A 24,833-nucleotide genomic window follows, 5' to 3' on the forward strand; every position below is an offset into this window, starting at 1 on the left:
ATGCCTCTACTTTCTCAGAAAACCAAGGCAATTTAGCATGTCAGCTACAACTCCCACCAACTTTTACAAGTACACCATAGAAAGCATTCTTTTTGGTTGTATCACAGCTCGGTATGGCTCCTGTTCTGCCCAAGACCACAAGAAACCACAAAAGATCATGAATGTTCATCATGCAAACCAGCCTCCCATCCATTGACTCTGTCTACACTTCCTGCTGCCTCAGCAAAGCAGCCGGCATAATTAAGGACTCCACACACCCCAGACATACTCTCTTCCACCTTTTTCCATCGGGAAAAAGATACACAAGTCTGAAGTCACGTACCAAGTCAAGAACAGCTTTTTCCTGCTGCCATCAGACTTTTGAATGGACCTACCTCACATTAAGTTAATCTTCCTCTACTATGACTGTAACACTACATTCTACACTCTCCCCTTTCCTTCTCTATGAACGGGATGTTTTGTCTGTCTACTGTGCAAGAAACAATACCTTTCATTGTATACTAATACACGTGACAATAATAAATCAAATCAATTCAAAATTAAATCAAATAAAATCAAATTGAATTTTCCCCAAAAAGAACTGTGTCATAATGACAAGAATACCACAGCGATTTGAGCTGGCCTCTCAGGTGCGCTCCAGAGTGCAATCGTTCCACACTTTTTGGAGTGGTGAACTGTGTGCTGACGCTGGGGGGAAGTGCGGCCTAAACATGTCTGTCGGTCCAGCTTTACAGTGTTTGGGCACCATTTCATAAGGGCGTCCCGATCTCACAATGCTCTGGGAGGCCCCCTCTTGCCCACCTTCCCCCCTCAGCCCTACAACTGACATGAGGATCACCCACCCATTGGCAGCATGTTCCCCCACCCCATCCCCAATACGAGTAGCAGGCATCGGGGCCCTCCCAATGTGTCCCCCTGCCTAACCCCCGATCTGCGCCAGGCACAACAAGGTTGGAAAGTTGCCCCTATTATCTTGTCAATTATACTAAGAAGACTCACAAAACCAGGTTAAAATCCAACAGGTTATGAGCCTTTCGGGCACTGCTCCTCCATCAGGCGAGTGGAAATTAGTTCACAAACTCGGCATATATAGACAAAGACACAATTACAAGATAATTACAGATTGGACTATCTTGCAAAGGTGTCTTTGTCTACATAAGCTGTGTTTGTGAACTAACCTGCACTCACCTGATGAAGGAGCAGCGCTCCGAAAGCTCATGATTCCAAATAAACCTGTTGGACTTTAACCTGGTGTTGTGACACTCCTTACTGTGCCCTCCCCAGTCCAACGCTGGCATCTCCACCTCCTGGTCAATTATCACATTACTGTTCACGGGGGCTTGCTGTGTGTGAATTGGTTCTGACATCTCCGACATTTCAAAAAGTACTTCCTTGGCTGTAAAGTGGGCACAAGAGGTGCTAGATAAATGCAAGCCTTTATTTTAAAGCACCCTAAAACTGCATCAAATGTATCCATTCAAGCAAATACTTAACTGTGAGACATAAATGTTCATGAATAATCTTTTCAAAGAGGCAAGCATAAACTGGGTTGAGGATATGAGATGGGAGACAAAAAAGTCATCAGTGTTATAACAAATATAAATATATCATCAACAATTCTATCTTTTACTCTCATTCTATGCTTTTAAAATCAAATCATTAAGATAATTTTTAAGAAATTTTAACCATCCCAATCCCAAAAACTTTTAGCACCTGGAACACGACATAGATCTAAAGTTAAAAGAGAAAATGTTGGAAAATCTCAGTAGTTCTGGGTGTTGAGATTTTCCAGCATTTTCTCTTTTGGTTTCAGATTCCAGCATCCGCAGTAATTTTGCTTTTATTTTTATAAATCTGAAGTTTCCAGTGGAAAAAATGTTTGCGGATCTTTGTAGAAAATGGAAAGAACTAAAATTAGGCAGCAGGGGAGAGGCACTTCAAAAAAAACTGCACAAAGATTAGACTGGGTGATTAATTCTAAACTGTGTGATTAATCCAAAGAATTTTTTTTTGCAGTCCCACTAAAACAAAAGGGAAATTGGGGGAAGAAATGAGTTTTGCAGCAATGACAATTTTAAAAAAATGTATTTTTTTTGTTTCAATCCCTGCTTTAAGAGCAGCTCGGTGAGGGTTAAAGGAATAAAAGGAGAAGGTTGGTGTAGTTATTGCAGCCGCTGGAGTTCATGTGCAGCACTGCACACACACAGAGGGAGAGAGAGAAGGGGATCTCCTGTTTGCTAGTGTGCTATTTGCTCATTCCTGCTATCATGCAGTGCCCAGACAGAGTGCCATGCTAACTAGCCAACTCCTGACTCTGTTGCTGCTCGCCAGCCTCCCTCCCTTTCGTGCCTGGAGCGGGGAAGACTTCTACTTCCAGCCCAACAGCACTTCTCTCAACTTCTCCCTGGTGGCCCCCCTGGACCTGGATGCTGACTCGCCGGCTGCCGGGGCTGAAGCTGGGGGTCTCGCAGCCCCCTCTAACCGCTGCAACATCACGGTGCTGAGGCTGGTGGCCACCTCGCTGCTGGCTCGCTGGGAGCGCTCCCTGGGCTTCAACTGCGATGTCTTGCTCTTCACCACCAACAGTAACGCCAGGTCCTTCTTCTCGGCGGCTTTCACCCGGGTCTTCCCCCCTGTGACCATTGACCATGTGGGGGTGGGTGGCGGCCAGCAGGAGTTCAAGCTGTGTGTGGGCTGTGGGGCTGCCCCCCAGCGCAGGCGGTCCAGCCAGAGGGGCAAGAGGAGGACGCCACCCCCGCAGGGCCAGCGGGTCAACTTCTGCTGCCTGGACTTCAACCTGGAGGAGCTGAGGTGGGACAAGGGCTGGAGGCTCAACCGCAAGCCCATCGAGTCCACCCTGGTGGCTTGCTTCATGACCATCGTTATCATCATCTGGAGTGTGGCCGCACTCATCTGGCCGGTGCCCATCATAGCGGGCTTTCTACCCAATGGCATGGAGCAGAGGAGAGGCTGAAGGTACTGGGAGTGGAGGGTACTGGCTTGGGTGGGGTGGGGGGGGGGGAGTTGTGGGTGCTGCACCTTGGGCATCGAAGTGGGGGGGGAGGGGTGTCACCCAATGCAAACCTGCAAAGCCTCCCCCAGCTCCAGAAACCTTGGCCATGTTGGCAACCATCTGTGACACTGGACTCCAAAGGACAACTGTTCGGTCAAAGGATCCAGTCGAAGGTTTCCTGCACCCAACCTTTGCTCCTAGACAGGTAGCAGCCTTGCCTCGTGTTTCTTGGAGCCACAGTTAGATTTGCAAGCTTGACTGCTGTGTGACTGAAGGGTGCTGGGGTCATTGGGGAGAATGGAGAACATGTTTATTTTCTGGAGGATACAGGAAATAAATGAATTATTCACGTGATGTTGGGTTCTATCCCTTGGCTTCTCTTTGGTGTGGGCAGAGGAGTGGGAGATACATGATGCTGATGATATTTTCCTCCCTTTCCTTTCCACCCTCCACGGATGAATAAAGTACTTGTCTGTCCTTCACAGTTGATCATTTCCTTGCGCCAACATTTCCGTCACAGGGTGATTGCCACAATAGCATGATTACTGTATCAAAATGGTTTGATTCTGGTAAGACCAGGTTAAGGTACCATTTGCCACAATGGAAGAGTTTCGGCAGACCGTGAATTTTATTCTGAAAGCTTTCAATTAATTTGTGTTTGCAAAACAAAATCAAGTTCTTTCTTTAAAATAAATACAAACATTTATCTCTCTTAATTTGAACAAATGGTTAACAGTCGCTCTCCCAATTTAATCCTGGAAAGAGTTCCACTGAAAGTTGGAAATTGAGCTAATTTGGGCGGGGCTTTTGAAGTTTGTATAAATTTAAATGTATGATATTCTGCATTTTTTTTGATAAAGTATTTTAAAACACAGCACTGCGTGAATTATTGCCCTGTCTCTCATTTCCTGCTGTTTGTTATCTGAACGAGTGAATCTTAGTGCTGTCACAAGTGTGTTTTGTTTGTCTTTAGTGAATCTGTGGAGGTTGATGGATTTCCCCAGTTTTACCGATTTCTTTCCATACCTGGGGGCCTCCCTCCTGCAACCCAGCATAAGTGTGAGGCCATAAAACGTCCAGAATTCAGCCCTGGGCTCTGTATTGCAATGAGCTGGCAGATCTCAGCAGGGCAGCTGCAAGATGGCACGGTGGCACAGAGGTAAGCACTGCTGCCTCATAGCATCAGAAACCTGGGTTCGATTCCTGGCTTGGGCCACTGTCTGTGTGGAGTTTGCACATTCTCCCCGTGACTGCGTGGGTTTCAACCGGGTGCTCCGGTTTCCTCCCACAGTCTGAAAGATGTGCTGGTTAGGTGCAGTGGCCATGTTAAATTCTCCCTCATTGTAGCCGAACAGGCACCTGAGTGTGATGGCTAGGGAATTTTCACAGCAACTCCATTGCAGTGTTAATGTAAGCCTGCTTGTGAAACTAATAAATAAAAGAAAAGCGAGATGAGGAGTTTTTTCTCTTTTACTCAGCTAGTAATTATGGTCTGAAATGTGCTGCCTGTGAGGGCAGTGAGAATAGACTCGACCAATACTTTCGACAAGATATTGGACACATACTTGAAGCCAGATAGAGTTGATTTGATTTGATTTATTGTTTCATATGTATTGGAATACAGTGAAAAATATTGTTTCTTACAGACAAAGCATACCATTCATAAAGAAGGAAAGGGTGCAGAATGTACTGTTACATCATGGCTAGGATGTAGAGAAAGATCAATTTAATGCAACGTAGGTCCATTCAAAAGTCTGACAGTAGCAGAGAAGAAGCGGTTCTTGAGTCAGTTGGTATGTAACCTCAGACTTTTGTATCTTTTTCCTGACAAAAGAAGGTGGAAGAGAGAATGTCCGGGGTGCGTTGGATCCTTAATTATGTTGGCTGCTTTTCTGAGGCAGTGGGAAGTGTAGACGGAATCAGTGGATGGGTGTGATGGATTGGGCTACGTTCACAACCCTTTGTAGTTTCTTACGGTCTTCGATGGAGTAGGAGCCATACCAAGCTGTGATACATCTGGAAAGAATGCTTTCTATGGTGCATCTTTAAAAATTGGTGGGAGTTGTAGCGGACATGCCAAATTTCCTTAGCATTTTGAGAAAGTAGAGGAATTGGTGGGCTTTCTTAACTATAGCATCGACTATGGGGAAAGGGCAGAGGAGTGGGATGAGGTGGATAGTCAAAGTGCTGGCAGAGTAATGACGGGCTGAATGGCTTTGCTCTGTGCGGTATCATTGAATGAGTTGGCCTGTGCATCTCAGATTTATGCAAGGAGTGGGACTAGGTGAGGCAATGTGGGATGGTGGGTGGATGGAGGAGGTTGAGGGGTGTTGAATTAAACCACTGTTCTTATCCTTGACTTAGAAAGGAGGCTGGAGCCAGGCTTAGCTTTGATCCTTGAGACAGAGAGTCCTGAGACTCATTGTTTGGAGTTATACAGAGAAGTTACAGTATCTGCAGGGTGACTGGTGCTTAGGAACCCAGTCTTAAGTGAGAAATATGATTGCTGTCTGGTTGCTCCATCTGAAGAATCTGCCCAGCAGCATTGGTGGAGACCATCCAGAGACAGTTAACCCTAACAGCCTGTCACAACAAGCTGCCCAGCTGCATGAGGGATGGCTTGTGCTGGGGGTAAATTTGCTTTAACTGGTGGAATTCCTTTGTATTTGAAAGGACCTTCACATGATTAAAATTCCCAGTGAGATACAAAGAGAGAGAGCCTGTTTTTGCATTCTGCTGAAGCCAAATACTGGGTAGGTGCTGGAAATATGATTTGAAAACAGCAAATTTTGGAAACACTCAACAGGTTTGCGAGCATCTGTGGAGAGAGAAGCAGAGTTAATTGTTTCAAAGATCTTTGACTTGGGAGTCCACACATGCGCAGTGTAACGCAGAAGTCCAGGAGTTATTGTCAGAGATTCTATGTCTCGGGTCACTGGCTGTGTGGAGTTTGCACATTCTCCTCGTGTCTGTGTGGGTTTGCTTTGGGTGCTCCGCTTTCCTCCCACAGTCCAAAAATGTGCGGGTTAGGTTGATTGGCTGTGCTAAAAATTGCCCTTAGTGTCCTGAAATGCGTAGGTTAGAGGGATTAGTGGGTAAATATGTAGGGATGTGGGGGTGAGGCCTGGGTGGGATTGTGGTCGGTGCAGACTCGATGGGCCAAATGGCTTCTTTGTGTACTGTAGGGTTTCTATGTTTCTCCATAGGATGCAGTGCTGAGGTCCCTTATCGATGGCAATCAGTGGAAATCAATCGAATAGATGGAAACTTCCAATCTTGAGCTGTTGGACTCACTTGAAGAATTTATATCCTGGGAGTTACCATTGAAACTGAATTAGACCAGCCATATATTGTCCAGCTAGCTCAGTCAATAGAATAAGGGACCCTTAATCTCAGGTTGTGGATTTGAGTCCAATGTTGGGTGCCATTGTTTCTGAGGGCAGCACGGTGGAATTGTGGTTAGCACTACTGCCCCACAGCTTCAGGGACTTGGGTTCAATTCCAGCCTTGGGTCACTATCTATGGGGAGTTTGCACGTTCTCCCCATGTTTGCGTGGGTTTCCTCCAGGTGCTCTGGTTTCCTCCCACTGTCCAAAGATATAGAGGTTAGGTGGATTGGCCATGTGGAGTTGTTGTTGGTGCAGGCTCAATGGGCCAAATGGCCAGAGGTCAGAGGCTGGAATTCTGTGGAGAGTAACTCACCTCCTGACTTTCCAAAGCCTGTCCACATCTGCAAGGCATAAATCTGGAGACTAATGGAATATTCTCCACCTGTCTGGATGTGGGTGGCTCCAAAAACACTCAAGAAGCTCGACACCGTCGAGGACAAAATAGTCCACTTGACTGACATTCCATTCACCCATAAACATTCACTCCCTACGTCACCATTGGAGCAGTGTGTACCATCCACAACATGCACTGCAGCAACTCACCAATGTTCCTTAGACAGCACCTTCCAAACCCATCATTGCTCCCGTCTAGAAAGACAAGGGCAAAAGACACATGGAAACACCACTACCTGGAGGATCCCTTCCAAGTCATTCATCATCCTGATTTGGAAATATATCATCGTTTCTTCACTGGGTCAAAATCTTGGAAGTCCCTCCCTCACAGCACTGTGGGTATACCTTCACCACATGGACTGTAACAGTTCAAGATGACAGGTTACCATCACCTTCTCAACTGAGAATCGTCAATAAATGCTGGTCTGGCCAGCGATGCCCAGATTCCCATGAAAGACAGACAATCTTGGCTGAATGTTAGTTTTTAATGGACTATTAACCATCCCCATTACTGCTAACCGCCTTCCCTGGCCCTAAAAAGTTAATTTCACATTTGTGTAATGTCAGACTTCTCGCTAATGCTACAAAGGACACTTTAATCTGGTTGTTGACCTGCTGACGTCATTGCTACTGGATGGAGATCCCCTGGACTGTTCCAGATTTTAAAAGGCCGATAATGTTAAAGCCCCGGGTTCGATTCGCGGCTTGGGTCACTGCCTGTGTGGAGTTTGCACGTTCTCCCGTGTCTGCGTGGGTTTCCTCCAGATGCTCCGATTTCCACCCACATCCAAAAAGACGTGGAGGTTAGGGTGCACTGGCCATGCTGAATTCTCCCTCAATGTACCTGAACAGGTGCCAGAGTGTGGCAACTTGGAAGTTTCACAGTAACTTCACTGCAGTGTTAATGTAAGCCTACTTGTGACACTAATAAATAAACTACCTTGCCAAGCATAACCGTGAACCGACATATGGAAGTTCATGGTTACCCATGCCCTCTTACTGTTACCGCCTGCCATGGGTGTGTATTGGAAGGATACTAATCTGATACACAATGAGCACATCTTTCTTGGTCATTGGGTCCTGAACTGGGATTGGAACCGGAGCTTGTGGGTCAGAGATAGCGACTCACTCCATGTTAATTAGAGAAGCTCAGGCTGTTCTGTGTGAAATAGAGGTTGTTAAGAGATGACCTCATGTCTTTCAATATGATGAGAGGTGTTTCAATATGATGAGAGGGTTCGTTAGTGTGGGACATCTTCCTCAGGTCTCTAGCTAGAGGCAGGTCTTTGGCATTGTTCACCAACCAACAAAGTTCCAGGACCTTGTTTAACTGAGGAGAAGACAGTCCCTGGGTTTTGAGGTATAAAGCGAGGCTGGATAGACTGGGACTTTTTTCCCTGGAGCGTAGGAGACTGAGAGGTGATCTTGTAGAGGTCTATAAAATAATGAGTATAGATAATGTAGACAGTCAACATCTTTTCCCAAAGGTAGGGGAGTCTAAAACTCGAGGGCATAGGGTTAAGATGAGGGGAGAGGTACAAAAGGGCCCAGAGGGGCAATTTTTTCACACAGAGAGTGGTGAATGTCTAGAACGAGCTGCTAAAGGCAGTCATAGAGGTGAGTACAATTTTGTCTTTTAAAAGCATTTGCAGAGTTACATGGGTAAGATATAGAGAGATATGGGCCAAATGTGGGTAATTGGGACTAGCTTAATGGTAAAAACAAGGGCAGCATGGACGTGTTGGGCCGAAGGGCCTGTTTTCATGTTGCCCGACTCTGTGACCTCAGCTAGAATGGGAATTGAACCCTGCGCTGTTGGCATTAATCTGATCTGTGTGTTTGCCAGCTCACCAAGTGAGCCCCGTTTTGATGGTGTCGGTAGAGAAGCATTGTTCCCCTAATGAGCGGGTCAATTAGCACGGGGGCGATGAGGAGAATTCATTCAGAGTTGTGGGAATCTGAAATGTTCGATCAGAGAAGAAGCTGGAAGCTGAATCCATGAATCGTTTTAAAGAGTTGGACAGAGGCTTGAGAATGAGGAGTTTACAGGTTTCCATGGGGAATCTCTCTCTAAGTGATCTCCCAGTAGGGTTCATTGAATATGAGTTCCCCCGGTAATAGCCTGCTCAAGTGGAACTCATCACCTGAGCTCTTTATAAGCTAGATACCAGGAAGGGCCAATGGATCTATTGTGCTGGTTTGAATCTATATATGTGTGCCACAGAATAGTGACTACTTAAACACTGTTCCTTTCCAGTCAGGCTTCCTGAGTTATTACACAGGGTTATGGATAAACAGCAGGGATGTGGGACTAGACACAACAGCGTGTTCAAAGAACTGGTACCACCGCCTCTTGTTACTATAACTTTCTCTGACTCAGTGAAAGGTGTGGATTAAACATAGAGTTGCAGAGATGGAGACTTCATTAACAAAGGAAATTTTAAGGATAGAGGAAATCTGTCCTGTTATGGATTGGTTTCGGGGAAGGAAATTGGGAAATTGACAATTAACGGTCGAAGTGAGAGCAAGATTGTGGAATGATTCACTGAATCATAGAATTCTACAGTGCAGAAGGAGGCCATTTGGCCCATCGATTCTAACCACAATCCCACCCAAGCCCTATTCCCGTAACCCCACATATTTACCCTGCTAATCCCCCTGACACTAGGGTCAATTTAGCATGGCCAATCCACCTAACCCGCACATCTTTGGACTGTGAGAGGAAACCAGAGCACCTGGACGAAACCCAAGCAGACATGGGGAGAATGTGCAAACTCCACCCAGATAGTCATCCAAGGCCAGAATCAAACCTGGGTCCCTAGCGCTGTGGGGTAGCAGTGCTAACCACTGTGCCACCGTGCCGCTCATTATATCCTTATGAGGTGTGAGCATTTCTTGTTGCCTATCCCTAATTGCCACTGAGAAGGTGGTTGTGAGTCATCTTCATCAACCACTACAGCCTACATGACATAGGTGCACCCACAGTGCTGTTAGAGATTGAGTTCCAAGATTTAGATCCTACAATAGAGAAGGAACAGTGATATAGCTCCAAGTCAAGTTGGTGAGTGACATGGGGGAGTGGGGTTGCTTCCAGGTAGTCATGTCACCATGTCTTAGCTGCCCTTGTCTTTTTAAGTGGAGGAGGTTGCAAGTTTGCAAGACACTGTGAGTTACTGCAGTGCATCAGCTGTCACTGTGGAGAGAGCGAATGTTTAAGGTGATGGATGGGGTGCCAATCAAGTGGGCTGCTTTGCCTTTGGCTGGTATCGAGCTTCTAGACGGAGCTGCACTCCTCCAGTCAAATGGAGAGTATTCTATCACACTCCTGACTTGCTGTGTAGATGGCGGACAGGCTCTGGGGAGTCAGGAGGTGAGTTACTTACCGCAGAATTTCCAGTTTCCAACTTTCTCTTTCATCTGGTCCAGTTTACTTTCTGGTCAATGGCAACTCTCAGGATGTTGATATTGGGAGATTTAGTGATGATTATGTTAAAAGTTAAAGTTATATTTGTTAGTCACAAGTAGGCTTACATTAACAATGCAATGAAGTTACTGTGAAAATCCCTTAGTCGCCACATTTTGGCACCTGTTCAGGTACGCTGGAGGAGAATTTAGCATGGCGTATCAAGGGAAGATAGTTGGATTCTTTCTTGGAGATGATCATTGCTTGGTACTTGTGTTACGTGATTGTTATTTGTCACCTAACATCCCAAGCCTGAATCATTGAATCCCTACAGTGCAGAAGGAGGCCATTTGGCTCATTGAGTCTGTACTGACCACAATCCCTCCCAGGTTCTATCCCCATAGCCTCATGCATTTACCCTAGCTAGTCCCCCTGACACTAAGGGGGAATTTAGCATGGTCAATCTATCTAACCCACACGTCTTTGGACTGTGAGAGGAAACCACAATACCCAGTGGAAACCCACACAGACATGGGGAGAATGTGCGAACTCTGCACAGAGAGTGACCCGAGCCGGGAATCGAACCTGGGTCCCCGACACTGTGAGGCAGCAGTGCTAACCGCTGTGCCATGGTGCTGCACATGTTGTCAGGTCTCACTGCACGCGGGTACAGACTGCTTCAGCATCTCAGGAATTGAGTGATATGCAAACATTAGCAAACATTTCCCCATATCTGTCTTTATGATGGAGTGAAGGTTATTGATGAAGTAGCTGGAGATGATTAGGCCCCGGACACTACCCGGAGGAACTCCTATGACATTGTCCTGGGACTGAGGTGATTGGCCTTCATGGAATCCTAGAATGATTTGAACACACAGAAGTTGGCCGTTCGACCCATCAAGTCTATCCCAGATTGTTTTTTTCCTGCCCAAACATATTCCTACGTAGCTGATCCAGATCGCAGGGTTTATCCACATCATCAGGGGACAGGTTAAACAAATAACCAAGTGCAACTTTTAAAAAATCCCAACGATATCTTCAGATTCACAGCATTAAGGAGACAAATAATACCTTTCATCACACTTAGAGCAGGGTCTTACAACTCTTGTTTTCTCAGCATCATTAAACAGAATGAAAACTAATTCTTGGAGCATTATTAAAATTACAAGAGAAAATAACCAACACCATCTTCCTTTGTGTCAGGTATGACTTCAACCAGCAGAGAGCTTTCACCCTGATCCCTGGAATGAAGAGCTTGTCATATGAGGAACGATTGAGGACTCTGGATCTGTACTCATTGGAGTTTAGAAGGATGAGGGCAGATTGTATTGAAACTTACAGGATACTGTGAGGCCTGGATAGAGTGGATATGGAGAGGATGTTTCCACTAGTAAGAAAAACTAGAACCAGAGGACACAACCTCAAAACTGAGATGAGGAGGAATTTCTTCAGTCAGAGAGGGTGAATCTGTGGAACTCTTTGCCACAGAAGGCTGTGGAGGTCAGGTCACTGAGTGTATTTAAGACAGAGATAGATAGGTTCTTGATTAATAAGGGGACCTCACATCTGGCATTCAGCTCTTTTGTCCGTGTTTGGACCAAGCTGCAATGAGGTCAGGAGCTGAGAGACCCCGGCGGAATTGGGTGTCATCGAGCAGGTCATTGCTGCTTGCTGGCACTGTAAACAACACCTTCCATCACTTTGCTGATGACTGAGAGTAGACTGACGGGTTGGTAATTGGGCTGGGTTGGATTTGTCCTGGTTCTTGTCAACAGGTCATATCTGGGCAATTTTCCACATTGCCAGGTAGATGCCAGCATTGTAACTCTACTGGAACAGCCTGGCCAGGAGCACGGCTGGTTCTGGAGCCCAAGTCTTCAGTATTACAGGCTGGATGTTGTCAGGGCCCAAAGCCTTTGCAGTATCCAGTGGCTTTAGTCTTCACCTGGAGTGAATCGAATTGGCTGAAGACGGACATCGCTGATGCCGGGGACCATCGGAGGAGGCCGCAATCGATCATCCACTGATTTGAAATGTAGAAATTTTTGGAGACTTTGCCATCTGAAGATGTTGGTGAATGAATGTTATAATAAACATTATCTCGTCTCTTTTGGACTGTGGGAGGAAACCCAGTAAGAAGTCTCATGACACCAGGTTGAAGTCCAACAGGTTTATTTGTAGCAAACGGAGGAAACCCATGCAGACATGGGGAGAACGTGCAAACTCCGCACAGACAGTGACCCAAGCCAGGAATAGAACCTGGGTTCCCTGGTGTTGTGAGACCGCAATGCTAATCACTGTTAGCAAAATAATCCTTGAAGCCCCCTTAGTGTCAGGAGGGGCTAGCTAGGGTAAATACACGCAGTTATGGAGATAGGGCTTGGGTGGGATTGTGATTGGTGCAGACTTGATGGGCCGAATGGCCTCCTTCAGCACTATAGGAATTCTATGATTCTATGAGCGTCAGTTCAACGCCAGCAAAACACTGACTTCCAAGTGTTGGTGGAATCTTGGGGAGGAGCAGAAACCTAGCTCAGAAAAGCACAAAATATCACAGAGGGAGCAGGGGAAGTCTAAATCCTGAGGGACCTAGTAGATTGAAATGAATATAGAAAAGATATGAGCTGCTTACTTTACATTACAGTGGGTGAGCCTTTTATGTAGAGTAAGATAAGGGTTAATAGAAGCACTGCTCACATATATTGCAGCTTCAAAGGGTTGTTACCTAAGTGGCAAATACACTTGTGAATCTGCGGCAGAATTGACAAGGTGCTAATTGTGTCTGCTGCAATTGCTGATGGCAATTAAATCCAGAATGCTTCGTTTGTGCAGTAAAACCGAGGCTGCAAAAGAAATTGTTTTTCCTCACAGAATAAAATGTTTAGCTCAGGAGGGCACCGGGGAGGAAATGAATCCTACAGTGGCTGAGAGGGAGATGAGAGTTGCTCTGAGCAGGATGAACGAAGTTAGTTACGGGCGAACAAAGCGACAGGAAAACATCCCAAAACCCGGCAGGGAATTCGCAAGGTGCTCGAGATCTTTGTCGAGGATGATGGGTGCCAGAGGGTTCTCTTCCTCAGGCAACTCCTCAGGATCGAGGGTGATTCGCTTCCACTCCAGTTCAGTGGGTTTGGAGACGGTTCAATAAGTCACGTTGGCCAAAGTAGTGGTGTTGATAATGTTACAGTTCACACAGGGAGTCCCCGTTGCTATGGTAGCGTGCTCCACAACACAGATGTTGTGGTCTGGAGCTATGGATAATGATGGTGGAGGCTTCAATTTCTTTCTATTTCATGGCTGACCAGGAATCTCTCCTACTCTTACCGCCTGCCTTTGATGTGTGTCGACTGATAATCAACCTGTTTGGATTATGAACACACCTCCCCTTGCCATCAGGCAAACCAGCCTCCCATCCATTGACTCTGTCTACACTTCCCGTTGCCTCGGCAAAGCAGCCAGCATAATTAAGAACCCCACGCACCCCGGACATTCTCTCTTTCACCTTCTTCCTTCGGGAAATAGATATTAAAGTCTGAGGTCACAAACCAAACGACTCAAGAACAGCTTCTTCCCTACTGCTAATTTTTTAAAGTCCTGGAGTGGGATTTGAACCCAGAGCCAAGGATGCTACCCACTGCGCCACAAGACCACCTACTGGCCAATGTTAGATTTGATTTATTATTGTATTAGTATACAGTGAAAGGTATTGTTCCTTGCACGCTACACAGACAAAGCATACCGTTCACAGAGAAGGAAAAGAGAGGGTGCAGAATGTAGTGTTACAGTCATAGCTAGGGTGTAGAGAGAGATCAACTTAACGGAATATAGGTCCATTCAAAAGTCTGACAGCAGCAGGGAAGATGCTGTTCTTGAATCAGATGGTACGTGACCTCAGACTTTTGTATCTTTTTCCCAAAGGAAGAAGGTGGAAGAGAGAGTATCCGGGGTGTGTAGGATCCTTAATTATGCTGGCTGCTTCGCCATGGCAGCAGGAAGTGTAGACAGAGTCAATGGATGGGAGGCTGGTTTGCCTGATGGACTGGGCTACATTCACCACCTTTTGTAGTTCCTTGCCGTCAATGTACTACTCAGTTTAATACTGGAAAACAGAGCCAATCAGGATCACTGCTGTTGCGGTTCAGTGGGTGGCGTTCTTGCATCTGAGTCAGGGGGGTTCAAGTGAGTTCAAGTCCCACTCCTGTGACTTAAGCACAGTTATTGTGAGTGAGATTTCAGTGGGGTACTGGAGGAGTCCTGTACTGCCAGAGGTGCTGTCTTTCGGATGAAATCTTAAACTGACACTTTGTCTGCTCACGTGGAGCACTATTTCAGAGCAGAGAAGGGGAGTTACTCCCACTGCCCTGGCCAATGTTTATCCATCAATCAATATCACATAAACAGATTTGCACCTCCCCCCCCCCCGTCCTCCACATCCCACCCCCCGTCCTCCACATCCTCCCCCCCCCCATACCCCCGCCCAGCCTGATTAACCCATTTCTGTATGTGGGAGTTTGCTGTCTGCAAATTGGCTTCCATATTTGCTAAATTGCAACTGAGGACTTACTTCATCCCGTCTGTGGCACAGTGGTTAGCTCTGCTTTCCCACAGCGTCAGAAACCCAGGTTCAATCCCGGCCTCGGGTCACTGTCTGTGTGGAGACTGCACATACTCCCCGTGTCTGCGTGGGTTTCCCCCGGGTGCTCCAGTTTCCTCCCACAGTCCAAAGATGTGGAGGTTAGGTGCACTGGCCATGATCAATGCATGGGATTACAGGGAGAGGGTGGAGTGGAGGGCCTGGGTGAGATACTCTTTCAGAGAGTCAATGCAGACTCGATGGGCCAAATGGCCTCTTTCTCCATTGTAGGCTTTCTATGGTTAAAGGTGCTATATAAATGCAAGCTGTTATTACTGTTGGATAGGTAGACGAATGTAAAGGGATAGAAGGGAATCGGAACTGGTAAATGTGTTCATGTCCAGAGGGGAAATGGTAACATGGTTTAATGTTTTAAAAATTCCTTCACGGGTTGAGGGTGTCACTGGCTGGGCCAGCATTTATTACCCATTCCTAATTACCCTTGAGGGGGCATCTTAATCCACATTGCTGTGGCTGTGGAGTCACATGTAGGCCAGACCAGGTAAGGGCAGCAGATTTCCTTCCCTGAAGGACATCAGTGAACCAGATGGGTTTTTACAAGAATGGCTTCATGGTCATCAATAGACATTTTAAAATAAATGTCAGATTTTTATTCAAATTTCGCCATCTACCATGCTGGGATTCGAACCAGGGTCCGCAGACCATTGCTCTCAGTCTCTGGATTACTAGTCGAGTGACAGTACCACTACACCACTGCCTCCCCCATTTTGGTATCTGATTGACCTAGTTTCATGTTGTACCTTCTCCATGTATTTCCATGTATTGTTTTAAGGTTTGCATGTAACATCTTGATTTTAAACTTTTCTCTTTTGTTTCCAAATCCATCCATTGCCCTATCTCCTCCCTATCTCTGTAAGCTTGATCACTAACGTCCTTCGGGGAGGAAATCTGCCACCTTTACCCATCTGGCCTACATGTGACTCCAGAGCCACGGCAGTGTGGTTGACTCTCAACTACAGTTCAAAGGAAATCGGGTATAGACAACAAATGCTGGTCTAGCCAAAGATGCTCACATCCTGTGAAAGAATGTGGTAAAAAAGAATCTCCTCCAAACCCACAGCCTGGCATCCTTGAATCTTGAGTATCTCCAATTTTAATCGCTGTACCATTGGCAGCCATGCCACCTGTTGCCTTGAACTGAAGCTCTGGAATTTTCTCCCTAAACCACCTCCTCTCAACTTCAAAACACTGCTCAAAACCTATCTTTCTAACCAGGTGCCAGATTCCCTTCCTTTGATTCTGCCTACATTTCGCACTGCCTCGGCAAAGCAGCCAGCATAATTAAGGACTCCGCGCACCCCGGACATTCTCTCTTCCACCTTCTTCCTTCGGGAAAAAGATACAAAAGTCTGAGATCATGTACCAACTGACTCAAGAACAGCTTCTTCCCTGCGGCCATCAGACTTTTGAATGGACCTACCCTATATTAAGCTGATCTTTCTCTACACCCTAGCTATGACTGTAACACTACATTCTGCACCCTCTCCTTTCCCTCTCCCCTATGTATTCTGTGAACAGTATGCTCTGTCTGCGTAACATGCAAGAAACAATACTTTTCACTGTGTCCCAAAACATGCGACAATAATAAATCAAATATCTCCTTATGTGGCTTGGTTTGTTTTATAATGTTCCCATGAAGAGCCTGGGGTGATTTATATTGCTTTAAAAGTTGCTATATGAATGCAAGTTGCTGATGGTTTATAAACTGGTGCTTGTGAGACTGCACTTGACCATGAAATCAGCAGATTACTTGAGGGGGGAATGAACAGTTTGCTGATTTGGAAAGGTACATTAGCCTCTATTGACCAGCTGAGTTTATACCAAGGGAGCACACTCCTTTCTCTCTTAATACAAGAGCAAAGTATGCGTTTCCCAAGACCTGCACGCACAGAAATCCTGCAAATTAGCAATGATCGGCAGGTTGTTGTAGCAGCTGCAGTGAGGAGAGGTGAGTGTTTAATCAGGACCCCTCGTAATTTTGTATCATTGATAGAGTTAACTCTTTCACCAAAGTGAAATCCACAATTTGATGGATTTAAACAAGAGATGGGAATCACAGATCGAGTTTGGATGTTATCATCATTCCTGATGATGAAAATTGGAAGCCATTATAACTAACGTTGTGGGGCAGTGGGTAGCATTCCTGCCTCTGAGCCAGAAGCTCCGGCTTTGAATCCTATCCCAGGACCTGATGGCCGAGGAAGGTGTGTCCGTAACACAGTCAAGGAGGTTGCAAATTGTTCCAAACACATCAATGGCTGGCGGTAAAAGCGGGAGACAGTCCTGGTCAGCCACACTCGATGTGGAGTGGCGCCCATCAAGCTATAAGCCTGGCAACTGACCAGTGACCTGTTCCAGGAATTACTAGCCATGGAAACAGATGAAAATCTGATCTAGTGTACCACTAGGTGCGGGAAGAGAACTGGAATAATAGCTCATGCCTGGGATTGGATTTTATTTTCTAGAATTTCAAACTGAGTTACCTAAACCATAGGTTCTTCCTGGAAAAAAACACAGCAGGTAATATAGCACTGTAGACAATGTTAGAAGATGACTTAAGAACATAAGAACATAAGAAATAGGAGCAGGAGTAGGCCATCTAGCCCTTCGAGCCTGCCCCGCCATTCAATAAGATCATGGCTGATCTGTCGTGTCTCAGTTCCACATTCCCGCCCTCTCCCCATAACCCTTAATCCCCTCGCTTATCAAAAACCCATCAACCCGCGTCTTAAAAATATTTAGCGAGGCAGCCTCCACCACTTCAACGGGCAGAGAATTCCAGAGATTCACCACCCTTTGAGTGAAGAAGTTCCTCCTCAACTCCGTTCTAAACCGCCCCCCCCCCCCCTTTATCTTGATGCTGTGCCCCCTAGTCCTACTGTCCTTTCTGAGCGGGAAGAGTCTCTCCACCTCTATCCTATCCATCCCATTCATCATCTTATACGTCTCAATGAGATCCCCCCTCATTCTTCTAAACTCTAACGAGTACAAGCCTAGTTTATTCAGCCTCTCCTCATAGCTCAACCCCCTCAACTCCGGTATCAGCCTAGTAAACCTCCTCTGCACTCCCTCCAAGGCCAAAATATCCTTGCGTAAGTACGGCGACCAAAACTGCACACAGTACTCCAGCTGCGGCCTCACCAATGCCCTACACAGCCGCAGCAAGACCTCCCTACTTTTATATTCAATCCCCTTCGCTATGAAGGCCAGCATCCCATTAGCCTTCCTGACCACCTGCTGCACCTGCAGGCTGGGCTTTTGCGACTCATGCACAAGGACCCCAAGGTCCCTCTGCACCGTCGCCTGCTGCAGTTTTTCGCCACGTAAGTAATAATCCTTCCTACCAAAGTGGACCACCTCGCACTTGCCAACATTAAATTCCATTTGCCAGTTCCTGGCCCATTTGCCCAGCCTATCTAGATCCTTCTGCAGACTCTCCACACCCTCCGCACAATTTGCCGTTCCACCAATCTTGGTGTCATCAGCAAATTTCGACACCATACACTCGGTTCCCTCCTCCAGATCATCTATATAAATGGTAAATAGCTGAGGCCCCAGCACCGACCCCTGGGGCACTCCACTAGTCACCATCCGCCAATCCGAATAGCACCCATTAACCCCCACTCTCTGCCTCCTATTTGACAACCAATCCTCTATCCACGCTAACGCCCTACCCCCAACTCCATGCCCCCTTACCTTCTGCAATAACCTCTTGTGAGGTACCTTGTCAAACGCCTTCTGAAAATCAAGAAAGACCACATCCACCGGCTCTCCTCTATCCACCGCCCTAGACACATCCTCATAGAACTCCAATAAATTTGTCAGACACAACTTCCCCTTAACGAAACTGTGCTGCGTCTGCTCTATCAAGCAATTCCCCTCAAGATGCCTCGCTATTTCCTCCTTGATGACGGATTCTAACATTTTACCTACAACAGACGTTAAACTAACCGGCCTATAATTCCCTTGCATTGATATAGCACTTTTCATAACCAGCAGATATCCCAAGCACTTCACTGAAGAACTCCTTTAAGAATGGTTACTGTTGGAATGTAGGAAACACAGCAGCCAATGTGCACACAGCAAGATCCCACACCAGCAATGTGATCATGACCAGATGATGTGTTTCTTGAGCTGTTGATTGCTGGGTCAATATTGCTTAGGGCACCAAGGGTGAAACCCCTATTCTTAGAATCATAAAATCCTAAGTGTAGACAGAGGCTATTCAGCCCATCGAGTCTGTCCCAACAACAATCCCACCTGGGCCCTAGCGTAACCCCACAAATTTACTCCGCTAATCCCTCTGACCTACCCATCCCAGGACACTAAGGGGCAATTTAGCACGGCCAATGCACCTAACTCGCGTATCCCCTCCTCTGAACCTTGTCCGCAAGCCATGGACAACCACCTGCGAGGCTGGCAGCCTATCCCCAGTTGGCTTCTCAACTGGGTGAGACTGGTGTGGCATCTTGCTGCCAACAGGAAACAAACTGACTCTCGCTTCCCAAAACTGGGACGTTTCTTGTTTTGTGAGGTTCAACCCCACAAGCACAACCATCCAGACAGTGATCCGAGATACCTGCAATCGCCAATCTAGACGGCTAGGAAAGCATACTGAAACAATAAAGCTTGAATGCTGTTTAATCTCAAAAATCAACATCTAAAACTGGGGCCTAATTAACCATAGACGCTGGAATGCAGTAGCATTTTATAGGCATTCTTTGTTATTGGTTTGGAACTTTTATAAATGATCTCTTGGGCTTTTAAGTATTTTCGGAGTTCAATTATCGCAAAAACAGATTGCAAAAATGAATTGCAAATACGAGTGGAAAATTTAAAGGGACATGGTACGGACCCAAAAAAACATTTGGCAAAATTGACGTGGTTCTGTACTCCGTGGCGAACCTGCTTTAAGTATAATCCTCCACTGTACAAGGTTCACCCCTGTTCTCCAAGAACAACTGAAAGTGGATAATTTACACTCATTCGCCTTCTATCTCACTCGAAGAAATAATTTTCTGGTTCTGTTAACTCCTTCCCCTCTCAAATCGGATACAAAGAAAAGTCAGTTAGGACAAAAATCATTGCACAAGAATTGCACAATGGTTACAGCACAGGAGACCGTACAGTTCCCCTTCACTGCACTGGCTCTTAGAAGTTCAGATTTGCCACTCTTCTCCCCCACCCCCCACCTTATCCGAGTAACCCTGAAATTCTTCCTTATCGGATAATAATCCAATTCCCTCTCGAATGTCTCGATTGCACCTGCAGCACAACTTGGAGGCAATGCATTCCTACCCAAAAAATCCTGGTGCCAAGTAGTTTTTTTCCTTCTGGTGGGGGTGGCATAGTGGCACAGTGGTTAACGCTGCTGCCTCACAGTGCCAGGGACCCGTGTTCAATTCCACCCTCAGGTATTGGACCTGGGTCCCTGTGTGGAGTCTGCACATTCCCCCCATATCTGCACGGGGGTGCTTCCTACACTCCAAAGATGTGCGGGTTAGGTTGATTGGCCATGCTAAATTATCCCTACATGGGATTATGGGGATAGGGGCTTGGATGGGATTGTTGTCGGTGCAGATTCGATGGACTGAATGGCCTCCTTCTGCACTATAGGGTGGTCACCATTGCTTCTTCTGCCAATTACTTTAACTTGGTGCCTTCTGGCTCTCAATCCTTCCACCAGGGAACTATTTCTCCCTACTGCTCTGATCCAAATCCCCCATGATTTTGAACATCTCTATCAAATCTCCACTCAATATTTGCTTCCCCAAGGCAACAGTCCCAACTTCTCTATCTCCATAACTGAAGTTACAGCATGGTGGCACAGTGGTTAGCATTGCTGCCTCACAGCGCAAGGGACCCAGGTTCAATTCTGGCCTCAGATCACTGTCTATGTGGAGTTTTGCACATTCTCACCGTGTCTGCATGGATTTCCTCCAGATACTCCGGTTTCCTCCCACACTCCAAAGATGTACAGGGTAAGTTGATTGACCGTGCTAAAATTGACCCTTAGTGTTTGGGGACTAGCTGGGGTAAATGTGTGGGGTTACGGGGATAGGGCCTGGGTGGGATTGTTGTTGGTGCAGGCTCGATGGGCCGAATGGCCTCCTTCTGCACTGTAGGAGTTCTACGATTTTAAGTTCCTCATCCCGGGAACCATTTTTTGTGAATCTTTCCTTGTAAGTTACATAAATCTTAAGCCCAACTAGAGAGAGAGAAACATTAAATTTATCTCACAAGGCTCCGTTGTCTTGGAAACAGATTCACCCTCCTAGATCACACAACATTTGTAACCATAAGGTGAAATTGTCAGTGCTGGGAAAAAGCAAACAGCTTGAGTCGATTATCAACTAAACTTAGAAAGATAACTTGTTTAAGTATTTAATTCCACTGGCCATAGGGGCACATCTTTAAGTGTGTCTCACGAACTACTAACTCATTCGCTGACTCTATCTATAGCTGATGGAGATATTTACTTGGAAGGACATTAGGGGAGGCGATGGCCTGGTGGCATTAGCACTAGATCGTGAATCCAGAAACTCAGCCAATGTATCTGGGGACCCGGGTTCGAATCCCGCCACGGCAGATGGTGGAATTTGAATTCAATAAAAAAAATCTGGAATTAAGAATCTACTGATGACCCTGAAATCATTGTTGGAAGAACCCATCTGATTCACTGATGCCCTTCAGGGAAGGAAATCTACTGTCCTTACCTGGTCTAGCCTACACGCAACTCCAGAGCCACAGCAATGTGGTTGATTCTCAACTGGGATGGACAATAAATGCTGGCGACACCCATGTCCCATGAATAAATTAAAAAAAATTCTTAGAAGATTGTTAAATATAGTCAGTTAGGTGGATCTATCACTGTCCTAACGAAACCCGAATTCAATGGACCTTTCCATGGTCTGTCCCTCTCCCACTCCGATCCCCATGGCAGGCAGGGAGGTAACATTCACCCCAATGACTCTATGCCATTGCAACCCCTAAACTTAACTGATACAATTCACTCCGGGCTGCTTGTCCACGTTATACTCTCTGTAGACTTGGGGTTACCCATAACTCTGTTGCCCATGTCCTAACTCGCACCATGGGGTGGATTTAATACAGGTAATGGGGGCCTTGCCCACTGCTTGAAGGACCGTTGAGAGAACTGTGCCTCTCCCAGGGAGGAGGGGGGGTGCATGGATGGGTACAGCCCAACAGAAGTAAGTTTAACTGGCCAGTGTCAGGCCTTCCCTGGGGTTTAGGACCCCCATGGGCAGGAATCTCACCTGCCGAGAGCCTCCCCCAAGCAAGTCAGAGGATGCCAGCTTTCCATTGCTGACAGCGCCACCAGGAGTGGTGGCTGCTGCCGGTAATGCGGTGAGGAGCCCTTGTTGGATCTGGGGACGCAGGTGGGTGAGGGTGGGATGGGGGGTTCGCAGGGTGGGGATAATAGAGCTGCATTCAGCAGCTCCCCACTTCCTGATGTGGGGCCCACAATCGTATAGTGGCTGAATATGAGGGATTTACCCACTGGTCTCAGCACAACCGCCTACCCCTCTCCACCCCCCCCAATTTCTGTAATCTCCAACCCCACAACTCTCTGAAATCTGTGCCTCCTCTAATTCTTGCTGCTTACATATCCTGGATTTTAGTTGGTGACTGCATCTTCAGCAGTCTGAACTCCGAGCCCTCAAATCCCGCTCTCCACTTCTCTCTCTTCCTTTAGGACACTTCTACAAACTTACCTCTGCGACCAAGCTTTTGGCAATCCCACCTAATCGCAGCTTATCTAGCCCGGTGTCTAATTTTGCATTGCAATGCTGCCGTGAGGTACCTTGGGCTGTTGGGTTACATTAAATAAAGGTGCTTTCTAAGTACAAGTTTAAAGTTTTAAGTTTATTTATTATTGTCACAAGTAGGCTTACATTAACACTGCAATGAAGTTACTGTGAGAACCCTCTAGTCGCCACACTCTGGTACACTGAGGGAGAATTTAGCATGGCCGATGCACTTGACCAGCACGTCTTTCGGACGGCAGGAGGAAACCGGAGCACCCGGAGGAAACCCACGCGGACACAGGGAGAACGTGCAGACTCCACACAGACAGTGAGCCAAGCCGGGAATCGAACCCGGGTCCCTGGAGCTGTGAGGCGGCAATGCTAACCACCGTGCGACAAGTTGTTGTTATGGCAATGTGAGAATACCCTTGGCAGGAGCTGATGCATCATAACGACATGAAGGAACATGTTACACCCACAGTTACATAATTATCTGAGAAAGGTAATTTTAAAATCTGCTAATCACCTGCCTCTCCACATGGAAAAAAAAATCACAGAAAATCAATTATCAGCGAGGACCTCGACATTTATAGAGCTGTACTTTCTCCATTTCCTTAATATGCATGAAATTATAGGCTGTTATAGATAATTACAACAGCTCCAGTTCAAAATATTCACTTCACACGAGCTTGTGACAGGATTTTTCTTGATAATGTGCTGTTATGAATAGAAAACAAACTTTGGTCCATTAAGGATGCCATCTTCTCTTTTGATATCTGTCTAGAGTTCCTACAGCTTCCAGAGCTCCTGTCTGTCAATCTCACGGAATCCCTACAGTCCAGAAGGAGGCCATTCGGCCCATCAAGTCTGTACCGGCCATATCCCGTAACCCCACACATTTACCCTGCTAATCCCACTGACACCAGGGTCAATTTAACATGGCCAATCCACCTAGCCCACCCATCTTCGGTTTGCCCTCCCTCCATCGACCATCCTGCACCATAATTTTCCAAGACCTGTACAAGGGCCGCCCCATTTTGAGGTGCCCGTGAGGTCTCCTACCTGCCTTGGTAGTGCCCATTTCTTCCAGTCGCAATGCCAAGGCTTCAGAGCTGCCAACCCTCTGATTGGGCCAGCAGCATCAAGAGCCAAGCCGCCATTCTCAGTTGGGTTCGGATGCCCCATGCGGTTTGACATAAGGGCATTGACCTGAATCATTGTGTGAGATTCTCTGACCTCCTGCACGGGTTTATTTGGTGGCGTTCACTGGCAATGGGTTTTTTTTATTCATTCACGAGACATTTGCGTCGCTGGCTGGCCAGCATTTATTGCCCATCCCTAATTGCCCGAGGGCAGTTAAGAGTCAACTACATTGTTGTGTGTCTGGAGTCATATATCGGCCAGACCGGGTAAGGACAGCAGATTTCCTTCCCTAAAGGACATTAGTGAACCAGATGGATTTTTCTGACAATGGTCATCCATAGATTCTTAATTTTTTTTTATTGAATTCAAATTCCACCGTCTGCCGTGACGGGATTCGAACCCGGGTCCCCGGAGCTGAGTTTCTGGATTAACAGTCTGATGACAATACCACTAGGCCGTCTAGTCCTATAGCCGTCAATGGGAGTTCCCACTGAAGCCACCCCTTGCTGGCGGGAACCCCATAGCAGGGGCTGCGTTGGTGATGGGACTGGAAGATCTTGCTGGCGTGAATGGCTGGAGATTTCTGGCCATTAACTCTGTTTCTCTTTTCACAGATGCAGCCAGACCTACTGAGCATTTTCTGTTTTCATTGCAGTGGAACACAGAACTGTCTGAGGCAAGTTATTTGTGGTTGGCTTCATCACCGATTAGTGGGATGGAAACCAGACACTGTCTTCTGGTCGGCTTCTGTCAGCCATTGTTGGACAGCCAGTGTTAGGAAGGCTGGGGCTACAGTGAGAGGCCACTTGTGGCTGCTTTGCCCTGCCCCCTGACACACTCTCTGGGAGGGGTTCCGATTCCCACTCAAACACCCACTGTACCACACAAACAACACACAAACACTGACAGCAGGTTAATGTGAGCAGGAGAGCCAGATTACAAGAGCTGTACAGGATGATTCCCGGAACGGCAGCACTAACGTATGAAGAGAAACCGGATCAACTGGGCTTGTACTCACTGGAATTCAGAAGAATGAGAGGGGATCTCAAGGAATCATATAAAATCCTGA

General features: G+C 46.7%; 1 protein-coding gene across 1 annotated transcript; it reads left to right on the top strand.

Annotated features, from left to right (window-relative positions):
* Positions 1-2,186: 2,186 nt before the first annotated feature.
* On the top strand, positions 2,187-16,456 carry tmem158 (transmembrane protein 158). The gene is made up of 2 exons (XM_080215173.1): positions 2,187-2,976; positions 15,710-16,456. The coding sequence occupies exon 1, from the start codon at positions 2,291-2,293 to the stop codon at positions 2,972-2,974; it is 684 nt and encodes a 227-aa protein (XP_080071299.1). The 5' UTR covers positions 2,187-2,290; the 3' UTR covers positions 2,975-2,976; positions 15,710-16,456.
* The last annotated feature ends 8,377 nt before the right edge of the window (positions 16,457-24,833 follow it).

Source organism: Carcharhinus amblyrhynchos, chromosome 2 (assembly GCF_965287045.1).
Source record: "Carcharhinus amblyrhynchos chromosome 2, sCarAmb.v2.hapA, whole genome shotgun sequence".
NCBI lineage: Eukaryota > Metazoa > Chordata > Chondrichthyes > Carcharhiniformes > Carcharhinidae > Carcharhinus > Carcharhinus amblyrhynchos.

What these genes read in the sequence shown, in the direction of transcription:
- tmem158 (XM_080215173.1), top strand. Translation starts at nt 2,291, where the DNA reads ATGCTAACTAGCCAACTCCTGACTCTGTTGCTGCTCGCCAGCCTCCCT.